General features: G+C 43.0%; 1 protein-coding gene across 1 annotated transcript in view; it reads right to left on the bottom strand.

Moving 5' to 3' along the window:
- LOC115461169 (cytochrome P450 2U1-like) overlaps positions 1–22,756 on the bottom strand; it is a 107,116-nt gene that overhangs the window by 1,697 nt on the left and 82,663 nt on the right. The window contains exons 3-4 of the mRNA XM_030190792.1: positions 10,587–10,748; positions 9,654–9,821 (exon numbers count right to left, since the gene is read on the bottom strand). Coding sequence (XP_030046652.1) covers positions 9,654–9,821; positions 10,587–10,748 — 330 coding nt within the window. The remainder of the gene's footprint in view (positions 1–9,653; positions 9,822–10,586; positions 10,749–22,756) is intronic.

Raw genomic sequence — 22,756 nt, 5'->3', positions numbered from 1 at the left:
GAGACGCCCATAGGAATATAATGAGCATCTCAGAATTTAGTGCCAGCTGATTTTTAATGCAAGCTAAAAATGCTAGCGTACCATAATAAAAGACCCCCTAAGTCGGCAGGTATATATTTCTTATACAAAATAGTCTTAACAGACTTACGAAAAGAAGCAATGAGTTAAATACATTACAGATGTTGATAATACATTCCAGATCTTTGCTGCCTGATAAGAAAAAAAGAGTAAAAACTATTCTCTTAGATCTTAAACACTTAAGACACTGGAAATGAGAGTCTTAAAAAATTCTGGGTCCCATATCTTGAATGCAGAACTTTAATCAGTGTGAACATATAGGCCAAGGCGATTCCATGAATAATTTTGAATAACAAACAACATAATTTGAAAATAATCCTAGCCTCCACAGGCAACCAATGAAGTTGAATATAGTAAGATGTGATTTTATTCAACTTCTTCAATGAGCAAATCAACCATTTAGCCATATTCTGTATCGTCTGTATCTTCCTTAATAAGTTCTTAGAACAACCCGGATAGATTTATTTATTTACTAGTAAATCAGGCCCGTTTCTGACAGAAATGAAACGGACGCTAGCAAGGTTTTCCTCAGAGTGTGTATGTTTGAGAGAGTGTGTGTGAGAGTGTGTGTGAGAGAGAGAGTGAATGTGCGAGTGTGTGTGTGTGACAGAGAGAGAGTGAGACTGGGTGTGAGTGTGAGAGAGTGTGTGTGTGTGAGAATGAGAGTGTGTGCCAGGGCCCCCCCTCCTTCCTTCCTCCCATGTCCAGCGACCCTCCTCTCTCCCCTGCCCCCCCCAGCCACCCATGTCCAGCGACCCCCTGCTCCCCCTCCAGCCACCCATGTCCAGCAACTCTCCTCTCTTCCCTGCCTTCCCCTCCAGTCACCCATGTCCAGTGACCCTCCTCTCTCCCCTGCCCCCCCTCCAGCCACCCATGTCCAACAACTCTCCTTTTTTCCCCTTGCCCCCCCTCCAGCTACCTATGTCAAGCGACTCTCCTCTCTCCCACTGCCGGCGCTGACCCTTTCCCGCTGCCGGATCGCTCTTCAAAATGGCCGCCGAGACTTCCCTCACTGTCTGTCCCCCGCCCTCGCGGAAATAGGAAGTTACGTCAGAGGAGGGCAGGACATAGACAGTGAGGGAAGGGAAGGCCCGACGAGGCGATCCGCTTCTTTTACAGGCAGTCGCGAAGCGCTGCACCGCAGAGTCAGAGATTTTTTTTAAATGCAGCGTGCCGGGTGACAGAGAGAAGAGGGCTGCCTAGGGAGCTGACGGTAGGTATGTGGGCACTGGGTCGGGGGGGGGGGGGGGGCTCAGATGGGAGAAGGGGTCTGAGAATGGGGCAGCCGCAGGAGGGAGAATGGGGCCATGCCTGGGACAGGTGGGAGAATGGGTCTGGGGCTGAAAAGGAGGGCAGGTGAGAGAATGAGGCTGGAGCTAAAAAGGGGGAGCCCTAATGCAAGGCAGGTGGATGGGGACTGGAACTGGGGGATGAAAAGGAGGGTAGGTGGGATAAGGGGGCTAGTACTGGAACTGGGGGCTGAAAAAGGGCTGAAACTGGGGACTGAAAAGGGGGGACAGGTGGGAGACAAGGGCTGGGGCTGCAACTGGAGGCCGAAAAGAGGGGGCAGAGAGAGAGAGAGAGAGGGCAAATGGTGGATGGAAGGGGCAGGGATAGAGAGGGCAGACGGTGGATGGGACAGGAGAGAGAGCAGGCAGACAGTGAATGGAAGGGGACAGGAGAGAGAGAAGGCAGACACTGGATGGCAGGGAGAGTGTGAAGACAGATGCTGAATGGAAGGGAGACAGTGAAAAGAAGATGAGGAAAGCTGAAACCAGAGACAGCAAACTGTAAATAAAATATATTTTTTTCTTTTTTTGCTTTAGGATAAAGTAGTATTGTAGCTGAGTTAATAAATGTATAAATAGAACATGGAAATAAGATAAATCTTTTTATTGGACTAATTTTAATACATTTTGACTAACTTTCAGAGAACAAAACCCCCTTCCTCAGGTCAGGATAGGATACTGTAACAGCACTATACTGTATTGACCTGAGGAAGGAGGTTATGGCCTCTGATAGCTAAATGTATTAGTCCAATAAAATGGTATTATTTTATTTTCTATATTTGTTTTATTTCTATTTGTTAATTTGTAAAGTGGTGATTGGTACTTGTTAGTTTTTTCAAATTTACATCTGCTGTCTTTATGTTTTGCACAGTACTAGGGGACATTTTCTGTTTCTGTGGTGTGTTGCATTGTATGCAGAATCTGGCATCTTGGGGGTTCAGTTTAATTTTTGTCTAAATAGAAAGTTTATGATTTCTTATTCCATAGTGGATTAGGGTATATCTGTGTTTGTGAAAAAGACATGGCTTTCAGCACTGACTGTGCAAAATCGATGATCTGTACTATTCTGGCTGGTTTCATTTTACAATAGGTGAATTGATGTTCTAGTGCTCACTGTAGTGTTTAAGATGCTTTCCTTTTCCTTGTCTGACTCGTAGAAGTTACTGCTTATGGTATGGTAGAATTGTTCTGTAGATCCTGAGTGTTTTGTATTCTCGGTATGCCTAGTACTGGATTTTGGAGGGGGGGTGTTAAAAAAATGACCAGCCCCAGGTGTCAACTACCCTAGGTACACCACTGCTCCCTGTACTGCCCTGGAGACTGTACACCGGCAATATTCCCTTGACAAAGCGGCTAATGCGAAACAGGCTCCTGTCGGCATTAAGTGTACACTTGGAACTACACGCAGATAAGTGACACAGTTTGGTTCTGGTTTATATTGAACAAACAAGTTTGCTACAGGCAGTTTGGCTTCAGGCTGAGCACCGAGAAAGTTGCGCCTGGCACTGCAAAGACTGTGGCAGTTTAAAGTTGAATGTTTGCAGTTAATTGATCGTTTCCTGCAACTCTCAGAAGCTCCATTAACAATGCTGCAGCCTATACACAGTGTGTGTTGCTGAAAGACAGGCTACCGATCTGTTAGTGCATCTCATCACAACAATTAGTAAACACAAAAAAATAAAAAAAGTGGTGAACTAAGATATTTAAATGTACGGGTAAAGCACCGGTTAGACTATTCAGTTATGTTTTTTGTTGCACTACGGGAGGCTGGGGGCAGTCAATGATTATAAATTGTCACACAGGACAGGCTGACCATTTAAAGGACAGTAATAGCCTAAAGTGACTGTATGAGATGTCCCCTTATAAGATAGCAGCTCGGAGTATTGTGTGTTCCACCAATTGCTGGTTGTGTATGATTCATTGTATATAGGTGGTACACTGCCATAACAAAAATTTTTTTGAATATCCTAGAAATAAGCAGTGGATTTTCCTCGAGTCAATTTAATAACGGTCTATGGACTTTTCCTTTAGGAAACCGTCCAGACCCTTTTTAAACCCCGCTAAGCTAACTGCCTGTACCACATTCTCTGGCAACGAATTCCAGAGTTTAATTACATGTTGAGTGAAAAAAAAGTTTCTCAGATGTATTAAATTTAGTACTTAGTAGCTTCATCACATGCCCCCTAGTCCTAGTATTTTTGGAAAGAGTAAACAAACGATTCATGTCTACCCGTTCCACTCGACTCATTATTTTATAGACCTCTATCATATCTCCCCTCAGCCGTCTCTTCTCCAAGCTGAAGAGCCCTAGATGCTTCAGCCTTTCCTCATAGGGAAGTCAGGAGTGGAGGAGTGGCCTAGTGGTTAGGGTGGGGAACTGAGTTCAATTCCCACTTCAGGCACAGGCAGCTCCTTGTGATTCTGGGCAAGTCACTTAACCCTCCATTGCCCCAGGTACAAATAAGTACCTAAGCCACATTGAGCCTGCCATGAGTGGGAAAGCGTGGGGTATAAAAAAAACAAAACAAAAAAACATCCCATCTCCTTTATCATTTTTGTCGCCCTTCTCTGTACCTTTTCTAATTCCATTATATCTTTTTTGAGATGTGGTGACCAGAATTGAACACAATATTTGAGGTGTGGTCACACCATGGACCAGTACAAAGGCATTATAACGTCCTCGCTTTTGTTTTCCATTTCTTTCCCAATAATACCTAGCATTCTATTTGCTTTCTTAGCCGCCGCAGAACACTGTGCAGAGGATTTCAACGTATCATCAACGACGACGCAGAGATCCCTTTCTTGGTCGGTGACTCCTAATGTGGAGCCATGTATTACGTAGCTATAGTTTAGGTTCCTCTTTCCCACATGCATCACTTTGCACTTGCTCACATTAAACATCTGCCATTTAGATGCCCAGTCTCGTAAGGTCCTCTTGTAATTTTTCACAATCCTCTCGCGATTTAACAACTTTGAATAACTTTGTGTCATCCTGCAAATTTAATTACCTCACTAGTTACTCCCATCTCTAGATCATTTATAAATGTTAAAAAGCAGCGGTCCCAACATAGACCCCACTATCTACCCTTCTCCATTGAGCATACTGACCATTTAACCCTACTCTCTGTTTTCTATCCTTTAACCAGTTTTTAAACCACAATAGGACACTACCTCCTATCCCATGACTCTCCAATTTCTTCTGGAGTCTTTCATGAGGTACTTTGTCAAATGCCTTTTGGAAATCTAGATACACAATATCAACTTGCTCGCCTTTATCCACATGTTTATTCACCCCTTCAAAGAAATGTAGTAGATTGGTGAGGCAAGATTTCCCTTCACTAAATTCATGTTGTCTTTGTCTCATTAATCCATGTCTCATTAATCCATGTTTCTGAATATGCTCTGTAATTTTGTTGTTTATAATAGTCTCTACCATTCTGCCTGGCACCGACGTCAGGCTCACCGGTCTATAATTTCCCAGATTCCCTTTGAAACCTTTTAAAAATATTTGCGTTACATGGGTTACCCTCCAATCTTCCGGTACCAAGCTCGATTTTAAAGATAAATTACATATTACTAACAATAGTTCCGCCAGTTCATTTTGCAATTCTGTCAGTACTCTGGGATGAATACCATCCGGTCCAGGAGATTTGCTACTCTTCAATTTGTCAAATTGCCCCATTACATCCTCTAGGTTTAAAGAGATTTCATTCAGTTTCTCCGACTCGTCAGCTTCGAATACCATTTCTGGCACCAGTATTTCTCCCAAATCTTCCTCGGTGAAGACCGAAGCAAAGAATTCATTTAATCTCTCTGCTATGGCTTTGTCTTCCCTGATCGCCCCTTTTACCCCTGGTCATCTAGCGGTCCAACCAATTCTTTTGCCAGCTTCCTGCTTTTAATATACCCCCCAAAAAATTTACTATATGTTTTTGCCTCCAACGCAATCTTTTTTTCTTTGCCTTCCTTATCAGCACTTTGCATTTGATTTGACGTTCCTTATGCTGTTTCTTATTATTTTCAGTTGGTTCCTTCTTCCATTTTCTGAAGGATTTTCTTTTAGCTCTAATAGCTTCCTTCACCTCACTTTTTAACCATGCGGGCTATCGTTTGGTCTTCCGTCCTCCTTTTTTAATACGCAGAATATATTTGGCTTCGGCTTCCAGGATGGTATTTTTGAACAGCATCCATGCCTGCTGTAAATTTGTTACCTTTGCAGCTGCTCCTGGTAGTACACTCCTATCACTATCCTTTTCCCCTTTACACATGGAATTTCAATCCACAGGGATTCCAAGATGTGTCTTGTTTCCTGCAGAATTTTCAAGCTATTTGATTCAAGGCCCTCCTTAACATACAATGCTACCCCTCTGTCACTACAGAGTTCATTCTGTAACCGGCTCCTCTCACAGGGAGGAGAAGCCGATACTATCATGGATAAAAACACCATGAATTACTGAAGCGTGAGAGCATAAGCTGCAGAAGTACTGGTTCAGCGTGGAGAACTTTCTAAGCCTATTACACATGTTGGCACTACAGATATGCAGCTCCCTCGGCTATGCTGCTTTCTTTCTCCTCATAAGTCATAACCCAGACAGATTTGATGGGAGGGGCACAAACAGCTCTCCTCACCCAGCATGCTTAGGGCCAGGCAGGCCAACAAGAAAGCTCCACAAGGCACTGAGAGCAGGGCACATGTGCTCAGACACGGCCAATCACAGAAAACTATAGAACTACACATAGGCGGTCGGTGGCCCAACTGTTTGGGGAGGCTGAAGGGGGTGGGGTTAGGGGTGGGGCCAGGGATGGCGCTTAAATCCATAATTGTCTGATAACACACAGAAAAAAAAATAAAAAAGTCATCACAATTAATACATTTTATTAAATTTAGATATTAGATATGTATCATATGTCAAAGAATAAAGTGGTTGCTCAAAGCATATACTAACCACAATCGCTCAACTGCAAAACACTATGCACAACTTTGTGCAAAAACACACTCAGAACCTTACTGTACCATAAATATTACACTGGGCAGAACCTAATACACCAATATACCACCCATACGGAAAATGCAGACCGTCAACCATATGAAACAAGGGATCAAAATATCACAATTCTCATGTACAGCCACAAAACACCCTAATTCACGTTTAATGTGGGATAAAATGCCATAAATAAGTAAATAAATATAAACTTTTAATGTTGAGCACCTGATTCTCAAAGTGGCCATATTCCAAACACTATAATGAAAATAAAATGATCTTTTCTACCTTTGTTGTCTGGTGACTTTGTTTTTCTGATCATGCTGGCCCAGTATCCGATTCTGCTGCTATCTGTCCTCTTAACTCCATTTCCAGGGCTTCCTTTCCATTTATTTCTTTACTTTCCGCCTTTCTTCTTCATTTCTTGTCCTACATCCGTAAGTAAAAGCTGGGTCCTCCGCAGACTTGAATGTCCAGTGGATCCAGCTTCTGCCTGTTTTCTCCATCCATGTGCAGTTATTCTCCTCTCTTCCTTTTCTCTCATCCCTCCCCTCCCCTATATGTCCAGCAATTTCTCCTCTCTCCCTGGGCCTGGCCAGTCCTCCCATCCATGTCCATCCATGCTTCTCTCTCCCCTGCCCCCTCCATTCATTCATATCCAGCAATTCCCCTCTCTCCCTGAGCCCTGCCCTCCCATCCATGTTCCTCTCTCCCCTGCCCCCCTCCATTCACCCATATCCAGCAAATCCCCTCTCTCCCTGAGCCCTGCCATCCCATCCATCTCCCGTCTCTCCCCTGCCCCAACTGCCCACCCTCTTCTCCCCCCCAAGATCCCTTTCCTTTTTTTTTCTTTTAAATTTACCTCCGAAGTCTGACGGCGCAGCGTCAGTGAAAGCGCTCCCAGTGAAAGCGCTTCTCTTCGCTCAGTGACTCGCCTTCTTCTGACGTCATGACGTCAGAAGAAGGCAGGACACTGAGCGAAGGGAAGCGCTTTTACTGGGAGCGCTTTCACTGACGCTGTCGCTGTGCTGCCGGACTGGAGGTAAATTTAAAAGAAAAAAAAGGAAAGGGATCTTGGGGGAGAGAAGAGGACGGGCAGTTTGGACGAGCGGTGAGCCCCGGGCGGGCGGAACTGGGTCGTGTGGGTGTCATCATCAGGATCCGATCCTGCGGCTGGGGAGGCCCCAAGCCTCTGATACCGGGTGCCTATGGAACTACAGGGATTTGTAGTCCAAGACTCCATAGCACAGCAAAGCTTAATATACACAGACTCCCAATATTCAGCGCTATTTAACCAGCAAGAATGGCTGCTGACCGGTTAAATAGCACTTAACCAGCTATCCCCCGCTGAAAATACCTAGTTAGCGGCTAGCCGGTTATATTGTGTGACATAACCTGCTATCCGCCAATTTTTAAAGCGAGTTTAGTGGCCAAAGGCTGCATGAAACTGTAGAATATCTTTGGCCAGTTTCAAGATAACTGGCTAGGTCTGAATATTGACTTAGGGGTCCATTTACTAAGGTGTGCTGAAAAATGGCCTGCGGTAGTGTAAGCGCGTGTTTTGGACGTGTGCAGATCCATTTTTCAGCGCACCTGTAAAAATGCCTTTTTAAAATTTTGACAGAAAATGGAAGTGTGGCAAAATGAAAATTGACACGCGTCCATTTTGGGTCTGAGACCTTACCGCTAGCCATTGACTTAGCAGTAAGGTCACACGTTAACCGGGTGGTAAAGGTCTATGCGCATCAAATGCCTTTTACTGCCTGGTAGTGCTACGCGCAAGAAAATAAAAATTAATTTTCTGGTGCACGTAGTGGACGTACGCCAAAAATGAAATTACCGCCTAACATGTGGTAGCTGGGCAGTAACTCGGAATCGGTGCGCGTTGGGCACATGTAGGCCCTTACACTACTTAGTAAAAGGGCACCTTAGCCAGTTATATTGAAACCGGCCAAAAATAAACCAGATATTCAATACCAATCACCAGATATGGCTTAGCATTGAATATCCGGGCTCAGTGCTGACTGTGGGAGTTAGTTGGTCTAACTCCTGAAGTCTGAAAATTGGCCTCTTGACAGTCTATCTGCTCATTTTTCAATGGAGACAGCACAACAGTTGTGCCTGTAAATGCTAGCTGTGCATTTAGCGGTACTCTATAAAATCAGGCCCAGACTGGGAGATACCATTTCTTCTGCATAAAGTCATTTAGGACTTAATACTCTTGCAAGGGCAAAAATGTTTTCCATTTAGATTCAGGACCCAAAAAATGTTCAATCTTTTTCTGAATCTGGCCCTGTGACAGATCTGTTCACTAGGAGAAGATAGGGTAGGGACTGGTGGTTCTTGAATGTTTGTTGGGAGATGAACTGCACAGGTACCTGAAGTCCTTCAGGACAGGAGATCACAAGAGGCCACTAGACCACCAGGGAATGATAATAAGGTACAGGAGGGGAGGGGTAATGAATGGAGTGATGTGGGTGGAGGGAGACTGGAAAATTGGGGAGGGGATATACATGGGGGGAGAAAGAGGGGATCTGGCTTTCTTGGGGGGAGGGTCAAAGTAACGGGGGCAGGGCGGGAGTGATATATTGTGTCCTCTTTTTTCTTAGGGCAAATAGGGTAACCCTAACCTAGATCCTCTTCCTGGGTAGTGACTCCTAATGTGGAATCTTGCACCACGTAACTATGGTTAGGGTTCCTCTTTCCCACATGCATTGCACTTGCTCACATTAAAAGTACTCTGCCATTTGGATGCCCAGTATCCCAGTCTCATAAGGTCCTTTTGCAATTTTTCACAATCCTCTTGCGATTTAACAAATTTGAATAACTTTGTGGTATCAGCAAATTTAATTACCTCACTAGTTATTCCCATCTCTAGATCATTTATAAATATGTTAAAAAGCAGTGGTCTTAGTACAAACCCCTGTGGAACCCCATTATCTACCCTTCAACATTGAGAATTTAAACCTACTCTCTGTTCTCTATCTACTAATTCCACCAGCACACACTTCTCAGCATTCAATGGTGACAAAGAGGGACATAATGGCTGCCATTTTCTTGGGCTGCCTACCAAAATTTATATCACTTCAAATCAATGCCCAAAATGTTTAGTGTCCCTATCTCAATGTAAGTCTCACCTGTGCACCATTTAATTACTATAGGGAAAAAGAAATCCCATGTAACCACACTAACAGATAGCATACAACATTTACCAGTCTTTATATGTCACCATTTATTCCTAGTTTCCCCCATTCAAACTGTATCCTCTTTTTATCAGGCTGTCAAGTAGATGGCAAATATTTACCTATCCCAAAAGGTATAAATACTTCTTTTTTGAGGATCTGCCCAGTTGCATCCAAAAATCGATTAGGGTTGAAGTCATCTGGTTTTTCCCATATGTTAGGATCCTTGTGCACCGACCAGAGATTAGCTATGATTATGCTACCTTTAGGAATAGTATATCCATGAAAAACTAAAAACAAAAATATCCAACAATAAAAAATGTAATTAGTGCAGTACAGCTGAAAAGGACATCATTCTTACATTTTTTCCTTTCATACATGCTCTCCATCATGCAAAACCCACTAACGTGACTATGAGACTCAGCAGCAAACATACTTTTGACACCAAAATAGAGCCAAAAGGGATTTTCTAATTTTGGGAATAATGTTCTGGGAACTAACTTTATAAAGGTCCACAAGCACCAATGTTGCCTCTTTAATACAGTCACCTTTTTGGACTTCCTGTTATTTTATTTATTTTCTTTTTGTTACATTTGTACCCCGTGCTTTCCCACTCATGGCTGGCTCAATGCGGCTTACATGGGGCAATGGAGGGTTAAGTGACTTGCCCAGAGTCACAAGGAGCTGCCTGTGCCTGAAGTGGGAATCAAACTCAGTTCCTCAGTTCCCCAGGACCAAAGTCCACCACCCTAACCACTAGGCCTAAGGCCCCAATATGTCATGCAATCATATTTATTTTAAATGTGTTACTTAATAAAGGAACTGTGTCTAGTGACAAAACACAAAGCTGCTGATAAATTAGCAGCAACTCAACAAAGAATGGTTTGTGCTTTCTTTGTGTTTCCCCATCAAGTAAAGCTGAGGCTGAGCTCTAGTGCCTCCTCTCTTCCATGACATTTTAAGACTCAGCAGTACCCAGAAATACATATGCAAATATCATAGCAATTGCATGGCTAGCCAATCAGTAATAGTCAAAAATATTTCTTTATGCCTACCAGTGGTCTCTGATGACATATGAGGTACAGCTAAGGGCACAACTGGAGTTATCCTCTGTATTTCCATTATAGTTGCTTCTGTGAAGGGCATGAGGGCCTTGTCCGTCAGAGAAGGTGGCTTTTGCCGGCCAATAACTGCATCGATCTCTGCCTGTACCTTCTCTGTGGAAAGCAGGAATAAAGAGTGTGTAAATTGAAAAGGAAATCAAAAAGAACAATTTGCTGTATTACACCACCACAAATTAGTAGACTGCAATAGCCGTTAACAGACCAATATAAAGAATTATCCAAAGATGCTGTAGTTTACAAAATTTGAAACCACATGAGGTTCTACATCTGAAGAAGATAATTATGTAGTCTTGAAACCTCAGGTTCTATTACTTACCTGTAACAGATGTTCTCCGAGGACAGCAGGACTGTATTCTCACATAGGGGTGGACATCATCCGATGCAGCCTGGAGTGGATGCTACCCAGCATTCTGTATCTTTAAGCAGCTTTTGGCAGCATCGTACCACATGTGCATGAGTGCCTTCTTGCCCAATGCGAGCGCATGGGCCCAGCTGAAAGGCTACAACTCTTAGGGGAGATGGGAGGGTATATGAGAATATATGTCTTGCTGTCCTCAGAGAACATCTGCTACAGGTGAGTAACTTTGTCTTCTCCAAGGACAAGCAGGACATTATTTCTCAGATATGGAAATCCCTAGCTACGAGGTTCACTGAAAACAACAAAAGGAATGACAACAGGAACTTGCAACGGCAAGGCCATGCAGAAATCAACCTTAACTTATATACAGTCATTTTGTGTGGGAGTGCAGCTGCAGCCTGGAACAGAATAAAAATGGAGCCTAGGAGGGTGGAGTTGAATTCTAGACTTCAAATTCTACAGAACTGTCTGACCGTACCAACTGTTGCATTGGGTATCCTGAATGTGTAGCTTAGCAAAGTGGCAGCCTAACTAATCTCAATGGAGGCTGACCTTGTGGGCTACTGACACAGCCATGGTTCTGACATTGTGAGCCATGACATGACCCTCTAGAGTCAACCCAGCCTGGGCATAAGTGAAAGAGATGCAATCTGCTAGCCAATTGGATAAAGTGCTCTTACCGATGGTTGCCCCATCCTGCTTATGTCAAAAGAAACAAAAAGCTGGGTGGATTGTCTATGGGCTATAGTCTGCTCCAGGTACAAGGCTAAGGTTCGCTTGCAGTCCAAGATATGCAGTGCGCTTTTGCCAGTATGGGCATGAGGTTTTGGGAAAAATGTTGGCAGAACACTGACCAATTAAGGTGGAACTCTGACACCACCTTAGAAAGGAACTTAAGATGGGTGCAGACAACTTACATAAGTATTGCCATACTGGGACAGACCTAAGGTCCATCAAGCCCAGCATCCTGTTTCCAACAGTGGTCAATCCAGGTCACAAGTACCTGGCAAGATCCCCCAAAAAGTACAATACATTTTACGCTGCTTTCCCCAAGTCCATTTTAATAATGGTCTATGGATTTTTCCTTTAGGAAGCCATCCAAACCTTTTTCAAACCCTGCTAAGTTAACTGCTTTTACTACATTCTCTGACAACAAATTGAGTGAAGTTTCTCCGATTTGTTTTAAATGTACTACTTTGTAGCTTCATTGCATGGCCCTAGTCCTAGTATTTTTGGAAAGAGTAAACAAACGATTCTCATCTACTCATTCCACTCCACTCATTATTTTATAGACCTCTATCATATCTCCCCTCAAATGTCTTTTCTCCAAGCTGAAGAGCCTTAGCCGCTTCAGCCTTTCCTCATAGGGAAGTCATCCTATCCCCTTTATTATTTTTCGTTGCTCTTCTCTGTACCTTTTCTAATTCCACTATATCCTTTTTGAGATGTGGCGGCCAGAATTGAACACAATATTCGAGGTGTGGTCGCACCATGGAGTGATACAAAGACATTATTGTTGGATTATTTGTAGTAAATAATTAGCAGATTTTAGTACACACAGCTTCAGCTTTAGAAATGTTAATTTCTTTCTTCATCTCTCTCTCATTCACCCCTGAATAATTCACTGCTGAGTCACTTTAAAGTTGAAGTAACAAAACATCTGTTTACTCACAGTTTGTAGTTAGATTATAATCAGACAGGCTTATATATACATATTACTATACATTTGTATTATCAGCTCCTTCCATGTGCTTAGATGGTAATGGATGCTCACACCACCATAGATCCTCTCAGGTTAGGAGAGATCATGAGCTCCATGTGCTCCATGTGCTGCATGTGCTGCATCTAACCCCCACAGGAAGTTGCATAGGTGTGTGACCTCTCTAAGTAATTCACATCAGAGGTCACAGAGTAATCACAGAGAAATAATAGGTGACAGGCAATGCATGTAAAATACAATTACATTCCAACAAACCCCTTCTCATGCATAACTGTCATGCAATTATTTATTCATACAAAGTCCAAGCTTTATACGCAGATTCACAAAATGTTCTCTGGGTAACGGTTTGGTCATGATGTCAGCTGTCATCTCACTGGTGTGACAATAGTGTAGACTGATGACCCCTTCTTTCGCCAACTCTCGCACGTTGTGGTATTTCGTTGCGATGTGCTTGGTGCGTGACTGAACCTTGTCATTCTGTGACAGTCGGATGCAGCTCTGATTATCTTCCATTATCTGGATTGGTCTCTTTTCAGCTATTCCGAAATCCAGCAAAAGTTTTTCAATCCACATCAGTTCTCTGCACGCTTCCGATACGGCCACGTATTCAGCTTCTGTAGAAGACAGACTCACAATACTTTGTTTATGACTGGCCCATGAAATTTGTACATTTCCATACATAAACACATATCCACTTGTGGATTTATAATCAGAATGATCCCCTGCCCAATCTGAATCACAGTAACATATTAGTTTTGGATTACTATTGGCTGAAATCTTTAATTTACAATCAATGGTACCCTTTAAATACCTTACCATCCTTTTAACTGCAGTCCAATCTGATTTGGTAGGTGAGCTGACCCTTCTGCTCAAAATTCCTACTGCATTTGCTATATCAGCCCTGTATGTGGTAGCTAGATATAAAGCTTACCTATGGCTGATCTATATTGGATGTTATCTGGTAAAGGTTCTCTTACTGTTTCATCCTTCAGAAAATCAGTGATCATGGGAGTGCTTACAACTTGGGCATCTTGCATACCTAAACTTTCAATAAGCTCATTTATTTTCTGCTTCTGGCTTAGAAGATAAGAACCATCATTTTGTTTCTCAATTTCTATACCAAGATAGTATGACACATTACCAAGTTCTTTTATCTCAACATTGTGGTTTAAACATTTTACAATGTCCTTGTACTCTTGCTCACTTTTGCTTGCAATGAGCAGATCATCAACAAAAGCAAAAATGTATGCATATTGTCCATTTGTGCACCTAGTGTACAAGCATTTATCTGCTTCACCTTGCTTAAATCCTAAATTTGTCAATATTTCATGCAATTTTTCATTCCAACATTTTTCACTTTGCTTTAATCCATAAAGACCTTTGTTTAATTTACACACTAGCTGTCTTTGTTTTGTATTTATGAAACCTGTTGGCTGTTCCATGTACAAGTCTTCAGTTATTTCTCCATGAAGAAACGCTGTTTTCACATCAATGTGGTTGACTTGCATGCCTTTTGAGACTGCAATGCTCAGAAGTGTTCTAATTGTCGTGTGTTTCACTACAGGTGCAAACACTTCATCAAAATCTTCTCCATATTTTTGAAGATATCCCTTTGCCACTAATCTGGCTTTATACCTTTCCACTTTTCCTTGTGCATTCCTTTTTAACTTGAATACCCATTTGCATCCTATAGCTTTCTTGCCAGGAGGTAATTTTGTAAGAATCCAAGTATTATTTTTATCCAATGCATCAATTTCTTCTTGTGCAGCTTTATGCCATTCAGCAGCTTCTTCTGCTGACATTTTCTCAATCTCATCCCATGTTAAGGGCTCTTGAGCTTCTGCTGACTTTGTTAGGTAAGACAGTCTTGGGGGTGGAACACCTTTGTTTTCCCTGGATGAGCGTCTGACAACAGGTTGGTCTGACCTTTCTGCATCCTCTAAATCTGAGAGTTCTTCTCCAATTGATTCCCCTTCTCCAACTGTACTGTCTTCTTCAATGATCCTTTCTGTGTCTGCTTCCTCTGCCTGTTCCTCGTTAGATACAGGTGAGTTGCTTTCAGACATCTGCCTTGGTATGGCATTTATATACACTGGCATGTCTATTATGGTTCTAGTTTCATATTCTGGATGATAAGGCTCATCTGGGATAATCCAGCCTTTATCAACCCTTTTGTTTTCATCAAAATATGTAACATGTCTTATGCCAACAATGCCAGTTTTCAGATTCAAAATTCTATATCCTTTGTGTCCTGGAGCATAGCCAACTAAAATGCCCCTTTCTGTTGTGGAATCCAGCTTATGCCTTCTTTGCTTTGGTATATGAGCATATGCTGTACTTCCAAATGTTCTTATGTGTGACAGGTTTGGCTTCCTACCATGCCATGTCTCATGTGGTGTGCGCTCAGCGCCTTTAGTTGGCATTCTGTTTTGTAGGTACACTGCTGTGAGAATGGCTTCCCCCCATAGTCTTTTAGGGAGATTGCTATCTGACAGCATACATCTGGTCATTTCCACAAGTGACCTAAATTTTCTCTCTGCAACAGAATTTTGCTCTGGTGTGTAAGCTACTGTTGTGATATGTTGAATGCCTTCTTGTTCTAGAAATGTGCGCATGCTTTGTGAAGTGAACTCACCACCATTGTCGGTCTGAAGAACCTTTGGTTTTCTTTCAAATTTATTTCTCACCATGGCTACGTATTTCTTCAGCATGTCTGTGACTTGACTTTTTTCTTTCAGCAAATAGGCCACACAATATCTAGAGAAATCATCCAAGAATATTAGCACAAATCTGTTATTTCCCAATGATGGGATATTAAACGGTCCACATAAGTCACTGTGTATTAAGTCCAGTACTTTATTACTCCTATTTCCTGTGTATGCAGGAAATGAGGGTCTCACACCTTTTTGAGTAACACAGTCTATGCATTTCTCCATTTTACCAGCATCTGCACTTATCTGAATGCCAGTGGCCAGTTGCTTACTGTAAAGATCCTGGATCACCTTAGAATCACGATGTCCCAGGCGGCGATGCCAGATTTCCAGACTACATTTACCATCATTCTTCCTTACTTGCGCCATATGTGAGGCTTCACCTGAAATGTTCAGCTTATAAACATCATTATGCATAAAAGCTTCAGCATACACTTCATCATTTTTAGAGATTGTGCACTTACTGTTTTCAAAATGAATCACAAATCCCTTCTTATCTAATGTAGATACACTAAGCATATTGCAAACTGCTTGGGGAATATACAAGACATCACTTACAGGAATTTCTTTAACTTCATTAGACACTTTGCATTTTAAGAATCCAATGCCTTTTGCTTGGATCTTAGCAGTCCCTGCGTTTGCAGTTTTAAGAATACCTTCCTCTGGACACATTTCCTGAAAGAAATCCTTACAATTGGTTAAATGGCATGTACTCCCTGAATCCAAAATCCAAGTACTTTCATTTGAATTATTATTTACCATAGTCAAAGATTTTTCTGCCATTAGAAAGCCCTTGTGTTTATCTTTGTCCTTCATACATTTCCTGGTTTGAAAATTCTTTAGTTCCATTGGCTTAGGTGAGCTAGAGGGAGTGTTTTGTGTTTCCTTACACCATTTAGATACATGTCCCTCCTTTCCACATGAGTAGCAAATCAGCTTGCCCTTGGGTGGAGTTTTCCCATAGCTCCGCCTTCCTCTGTTCTTTGCCAAGAAATTTGTTTCATTTCTCTCTGACTTGCTTTGAGAACACATCTCCTCAGAATCATTTATTATGCATTCCTGCCTTAGTTTTGATGTTGTCTGTTCAAAAGATTGCCCTTCAATGGCCTCATTTACAGACCTAAAAACATCAAACTTCTTTGATAGTGAGGTAAAAAGAAATGCTCTTTTCAATGCATCACACATGGGAATTCCTGAAAGTTCTAACTTTTGAAATGAAGACATAAGATGCATAATGTGATCATTACATTTACTTTTATCCCTTAATTTGGTTTCATTCAACTCTGCCAACCAAATTGGTTGCTGTTTTGCATATGTAGTTGCATACATAGTTCTCAGTTTATATAAAATGTCCTTTGGTGTATCTTTTCCCTCCACTAATATGGCTTGTTTCTCTGAGAGAGCTTCCAAAAACATGCACTTCACATAATAGTTTGCATTGTCCCATTCAGCCATATTTTCAGCTGTTCTGTCTTGGTCTAAGCATATATTTAATCTTTTTGCTCGAAGGAGACATATGAATCTTAGTTCCCACTGCCGATAATTAAACTCAGTTAATTTAGGCACCTTGAGAGAATAGAAAAATGGTGAATTTCTTCCCTCAGCCATTTTCTTAGCCTTCTGTCTGCTGTGTGGGGGGAGAGAGAGACAGACTGAATCTTTCCTTTAAAACTTAAGAGAAAAATGTGGCCTTTTTTTCTGCCTGGTAATATTTCTCTTCTTTTTCAATTCCTGGCCCTGGGCCCATAACCCTTTGTTGGATTATTTGTAGTAAATAATTAGCAGATTTTAGTACACACAGCTTCAGCTTTAGAAATGTTAATTTCTTTCTTCATCTCTCTCTCATTCACCCCTGAATAATTCACTGCTGAGTCACTTTAAAGTTGAAGTAACAAAACATCTGTTTACTCACAGTTTGTAGTTAGATTATAATCAGACAGGCTTATATATACATATTACTATACATTTGTATTATCAGCTCCTTCCATGTGCTTAGATGGTAATGGATGCTCACACCACCATAGATCCTCTCAGGTTAGGAGAGATCATGAGCTCCATGTGCTCCATGTGCTGCATGTGCTGCATCTAACCCCCACAGGAAGTTGCATAGGTGTGTGACCTCTCTAAGTAATTCACATCAGAGGTCACAGAGTAATCACAGAGAAATGTGACAGGCAATGCATGTAAAATACAATTACATTCCAACAATTATAACATCCTCATTTTTGTTTTCCATTCCTTTCCTAATACCACCTAACATTCTATTTGCTTTCTTAGCCGCCACACACTGAGCTGAGGGTTTCAACGTATCATCAACGACGACGCCTAGATCCCTTTCCAGGTCGGTGACTCTTAATGTGAAGCCGTGTAGTACGAAACTATAATTCAGGTTTCCTTTTTTCACACATGCATCACTTTGCACTTACTCACATTAAACGTCATCTGCCATTTAGATGCCCAGTCTCCCAGTCTCGTAAGGTCCTCTTGTAATTTTTCACAATCCTCTTGCAATTTAACAAGTTTGAAGAACTTTGTGTCATCAGCAAATTTAATTACCTCACTAGTTACTCCCATCTCTGTTATGATGAAATTTTGTGTAAGGCAGATCAGCTGCTAGGGCCTGCAGCTCAATTACTGTGAGCTGAAATGACTACCACCAAAAATAAGACCTTACAGGTCAGGTACTTTAGATGACAGAAGTCAAATAGCTCAAAAAAAAAAAAAAGCTTTCATCAGCTGAGTGAGGATGAGAAAGTCCCATGACGCAGTCAGAGGTTTTATAGGGGCTTTGTCAATAGCAAACCTCTCATGAAGCGAACCACTAGAGAGACTGTATAGAGTTGGGCTGACCTCCAACACAATGATGGTGAATCCTCCTATACACTGAGGTGTAAAAGGTACCCAAACAGTTTTTGTGTAGGACAAGAGAGAGGATCTACGGCCTTGCCCTCATGCTGAACGGCAAACCTCTTCCATTTATGCTTCAAACGATTTTTATTGAGCAATACCAAATAGAAAAACCAATCTGCAAGCAATTCAACAGTTTTGTAAATCAACCCCCTCCCCTTTCCCTCCCCTGCCCCCCCCAAAATCCATTCCTTCACCAGTTCTTAATGGCTTGGCCCTCCTGCTGCCTAACTCTCATATGTTCAGTAGATATCCTTTCGCAGCTGGTGTTAATGTCTTCCAAAGGGGCTCCCATCTGAGTTGAAATTGTAAGCCTTCTACTGAAGAAATGTTGTCGACCCCCAATCTCTCTAATCTCATCATACTCAGCAATTGAGTTCGCCAAGCAGACAGAGATGGACTTTCCACAGATAACCAGGCTAGCAATATTGTCTTTTTTGCAATGATGGTAGCTTGCTCAACAAATTCCTTATACCCTCTAGGCAACAGGGAACCCAGGGTTGGCTGACCAAAAAGTAACTTTGAGTCTAGGATCCAGCTTGTCGACCACATATATGCGGTTTGTTGAGTCAGTCCTTTCCAAACGTTCTGGCTTTTGGGGCACCTCCAAAACATGTGCCCCAAGGTGGCCCCCTCCTGTCCACATTTCAGGCAAGCCCCATCCGGGGAGATGCCCATATGAAAAGCTCTTCTGGGGGGAATGTGCAATCTCAGAGCAAATTTGTACTGGAGCTCCCAATGGGCCCTGACCCACGAGGCCCCCAGTAGTGACACCACTTGCTTTTTAAACATGTCCGTGGACATACTAGTTCCCAAGTCCTCATTCCATGCCCTTGTGAGATTCGTAAATTGTAGCTCAGGAGCTGTGTCCCAGATATGCCTGTGGTAGAAGGATAATGGTATCTTTTGCTGTGCTGCCAAAGAAAACACACATGCGAGCTCCTCTTGCACGTCCTCGGTCAAATCTGTCCAATTGAGGCTCCTCATGTAATGTTGTAATTGATAATGGAAGCAGTCCTTCACTAATAGCGCAAATTCTTGCTACAAGGCTGGGAAGGGCTTCAATTGCCCCTCCTCCGTTAATGCCTGCAGTAGCTACACTAACCCTTTCCTCCTCCACTCTTTAAATGTTGGGTAAAGTGAACCCGGGGGAAACGCTGGATTATTACAGATAGCTAGATAGGGAGTAGTCCATGCTGAGAAACGGTGATGGCGACATATCCATTGCCAGACTGCCTTTGCTGACCTGAGAATCCCTGTCGATTGCAGCTCTGGCGGAGCCGGTCCTCCTAGTATATGTATTATGCAGCTAAAATGCGTGTGTCCCATCAGTTGTAACTCCATGGATGTTGGTGTAAAATCCTGAGTAGCACGAAACCAGTCTGCTGTGTGTCTCATCCCACAGGCAACCGTAATGTGTCTCACGTTTAACAAGCCCAAACCTCCATATTCTACTGGGATTTGTAGCACAGAAAGGGGCACTCTTGGTTTTTTCCCTCTCCATAAACATTGTTGCAAACTTTTGTTAAGTGTCTTCTCATCTTTCTTTTTTAAATACAAAGCCAGCGTGGAATAATAAGCATATTAACCAGCACTATACGCCCCAATAACGACACCGGGTAAGACTGCCATGCCTGCAACATACTACAAGTATTCCTCAACACTTTGGACACACTCATATCATACAGTCGTGATAAGTCCCTGGGAATACGCACTCCCAAATATTTAAAGGAGTTCCCCACCCATGCCACCGGGAAGCCACCCCGCCAATTATTCCTCCCAACCCCAAAGACCGGAAGAGCTTGTGACTTTTGTACATTGTGATAAGTAAGAGGGTGTCCTATACGGTGTACGCCACTAGAGGGCGCTAGAAGAAGCTGGAGGTCGCTAGGACCGAGGAGAGCCCTGGGAGGTCCACAGGTGTAGGAGGTTATGGGCTGGGTCCTGTGTAGCTAATTAACCACTTTATACCCCACCTGAGTTGTGAAAGGAAGGAAAGTGAGCTAGCAGCAGGAGAAGAGAGAGCCCCTGGAAGATACTGGCTAACCCTATGGACTTGTGGAGGACTGTGTGTCCCAAAGGATTACAGCAGGCTGAAAATCCTGGGTTAAGAAGACCCTAAAGCATTAGTGTTTGACTGTGTATCCTCAGTACTTATAGGAACTGTGTGTTCAGTGGAGGGACTGTGTGTCCAAAGAAGAAAAGACTGTGTGTCTAGAACTGTGGGTTCAAAGAGGGGGGACTGTGTGTCCAGAACTGTGTGTTCAAAGAGGTGACTGTGTGTCCAAAGAAGAAAAGACTGTGTGTCCAGAACTGTGGGTTCAAAGAGGGGACTGTGGGTCCAAAGTACTGAGAGAAGCAGGCTGCAAAGCCTGGGGTTGAGAGTCCCCAAAGTATTGGTGTAGTACTGAACCCACGTATCTGTGTGGGGAGGCTCTGTGTGAAGATCTATGAAAACACAAAGTATTAAGCTAGAAGAAGTGTGCCCAGGGGCTGGAATAAAGAGTTGCCTGAGAAATATGCAGTTGGTGAGACCTGTTTAATTTGCGGAGTGGGAAACAGGTCACCCTGAGCGAGAACGGGTAGCACACTAATTTGCATATGATCTGCATATTGAGAACCAGGTCACCCTGAGTGAGAAGGGGGATATCACAACATTCAAAGTGAAACCAGAGTGTACCCCATAGTTATGAATGACCTCCAGTAATTTGGGCAGTGAAGAGGTGGTCCCTATTCACAAAAGTGGTGATAGGGAAGAAGCTGGAAACTACAGGCCGGTAAGCCTCACTTCAATTAATGGAAAAGTAATGGAAGTCATGCTGAAGGAAAGGATAGTGAATATCCTGGAAGCAAATAAGTTGCAAGATCCGAGACAACATGGTTTTACCAAAGGGAAATCATGCCAAACGAATCTCATTGAAGTCTTTGACTGGGTGACCGGAGAATTAAATCAAGGACGTGCTATGGACATAATCTACTTAGATTTCAGCAAAGCTTTTGACACTGTTCCCCACAGGAGGCTCTTGAATAAACTAGAAGGGCTGAAGATAGGACCCGAAGTGGTGAACTGGATTAGGAACTGGTTGACGGGCAGACGCCAGAGGGTGGTGGTAAATGGAGTTCGCTCGGAGGAGAGAAAGGTGAGTAGTGGAGTGCCTCAGGGATCGGTGCTGGGGCCGATTCTATTCAATATATTTGTGAGTGATATTGCCGAAAGCTTACAAGGTAAAGTTTGCCTTTTTGCAAATGACACTAAGATTTGCAACAGAGTGGACACCCCGGAGGGAGTGGAAAGCATGAAAAAAGATCTGCGGAAGCTAGAAGAATGGTCTAACCTTTGGCAATTAAAATTCAATGCGAAGAAATGCAAAGTGATGCACTTAGGGAGTAGAAATCAACGGGAGACGTACGTGTTAGGTGGTGAGAGTCTGATAGGGAGAGGGATCTTGGGGTGATAGTATCTGAGGACCTGAAGGCGACGAAACAGTGTGACAAGGCGGTGGCCGTAGCTAGAAGATTGCTAGGCTGTATAGAGAGAGGTGTGACCAGCAGAAGAAAAGAGGTTTTAATACCCCTGTATAAGATGTTGGTGAGGCCCCACCTGGAGTATTGTGTTCAGTTTTGGAGGCCGTATCTTGTGAAGGATGTTAAAAAAATGGAAGGGATGCAAAGAGAATGGTATGGGATTTGCGTTACAAGACGTATGCGGAGAGACTTGTTGACCTGAACATGTATACCCTGGAGGAAAGGAGAAACAGGGGTGATATGATACAGACGTTCAAATACTTGAAAGGTATAACCTGCAAACGAACCTTTTCCGGAGAGGGGAAAGCGGTAGAACGAGAGGACATGAAATGAGATTGAAGGGGGGCAGACTCAAGAAAAATGTCAGGAAGTATTTTTTTCACGGAGAGAATGGTGGGTGCTTGGAATGCCCTCCTGCGGGAGGTGATGGAGAGGAAAACGGTAACGGAATTCAAACATGCGTGGGATAAACATAAAGGAATCCTCCTCAGAAGGAAGGGATCCCCAGAAGCTTAGCCAGCGGTGGGAGGCAGGGCTGGTGGTTGGGAGGTGGGGATAGTGCTGGGCAGACTTATACGGTCTGTGCCAGAGCCGGTGGTGAGTGGCGGGGCGGGTGGTTGGGAGGTGGGGATAGTGCTGGGCAGACTTATACGGTCTGTGTCCTGAAAAAGACAGGTACAAATCAAGGTAAGGTATACACAAAAAATGGCACATGAGTTTATCTTGTAGGGCAGACTGGGTGGTCTTTTTCTGCCGTTATCTACTATGTTACTATGTTACTATATGACTCCTCCGGATTCCTCATAATCACTAGCAGGTCATCTGCAAAAGCCAGGGTCTTGATCAGCTTTCCACCCACTTCCACTCCCCCCACTCCTCT

This window comes from Microcaecilia unicolor, chromosome 2 (assembly GCF_901765095.1).
Source record: "Microcaecilia unicolor chromosome 2, aMicUni1.1, whole genome shotgun sequence".
In the NCBI taxonomy this organism is placed as follows: domain Eukaryota; kingdom Metazoa; phylum Chordata; class Amphibia; order Gymnophiona; family Siphonopidae; genus Microcaecilia; species Microcaecilia unicolor.
The sequence above is the reverse complement of the archived record's forward strand: the minus strand, read 5'-3'. Positions and strand labels throughout refer to the sequence as shown.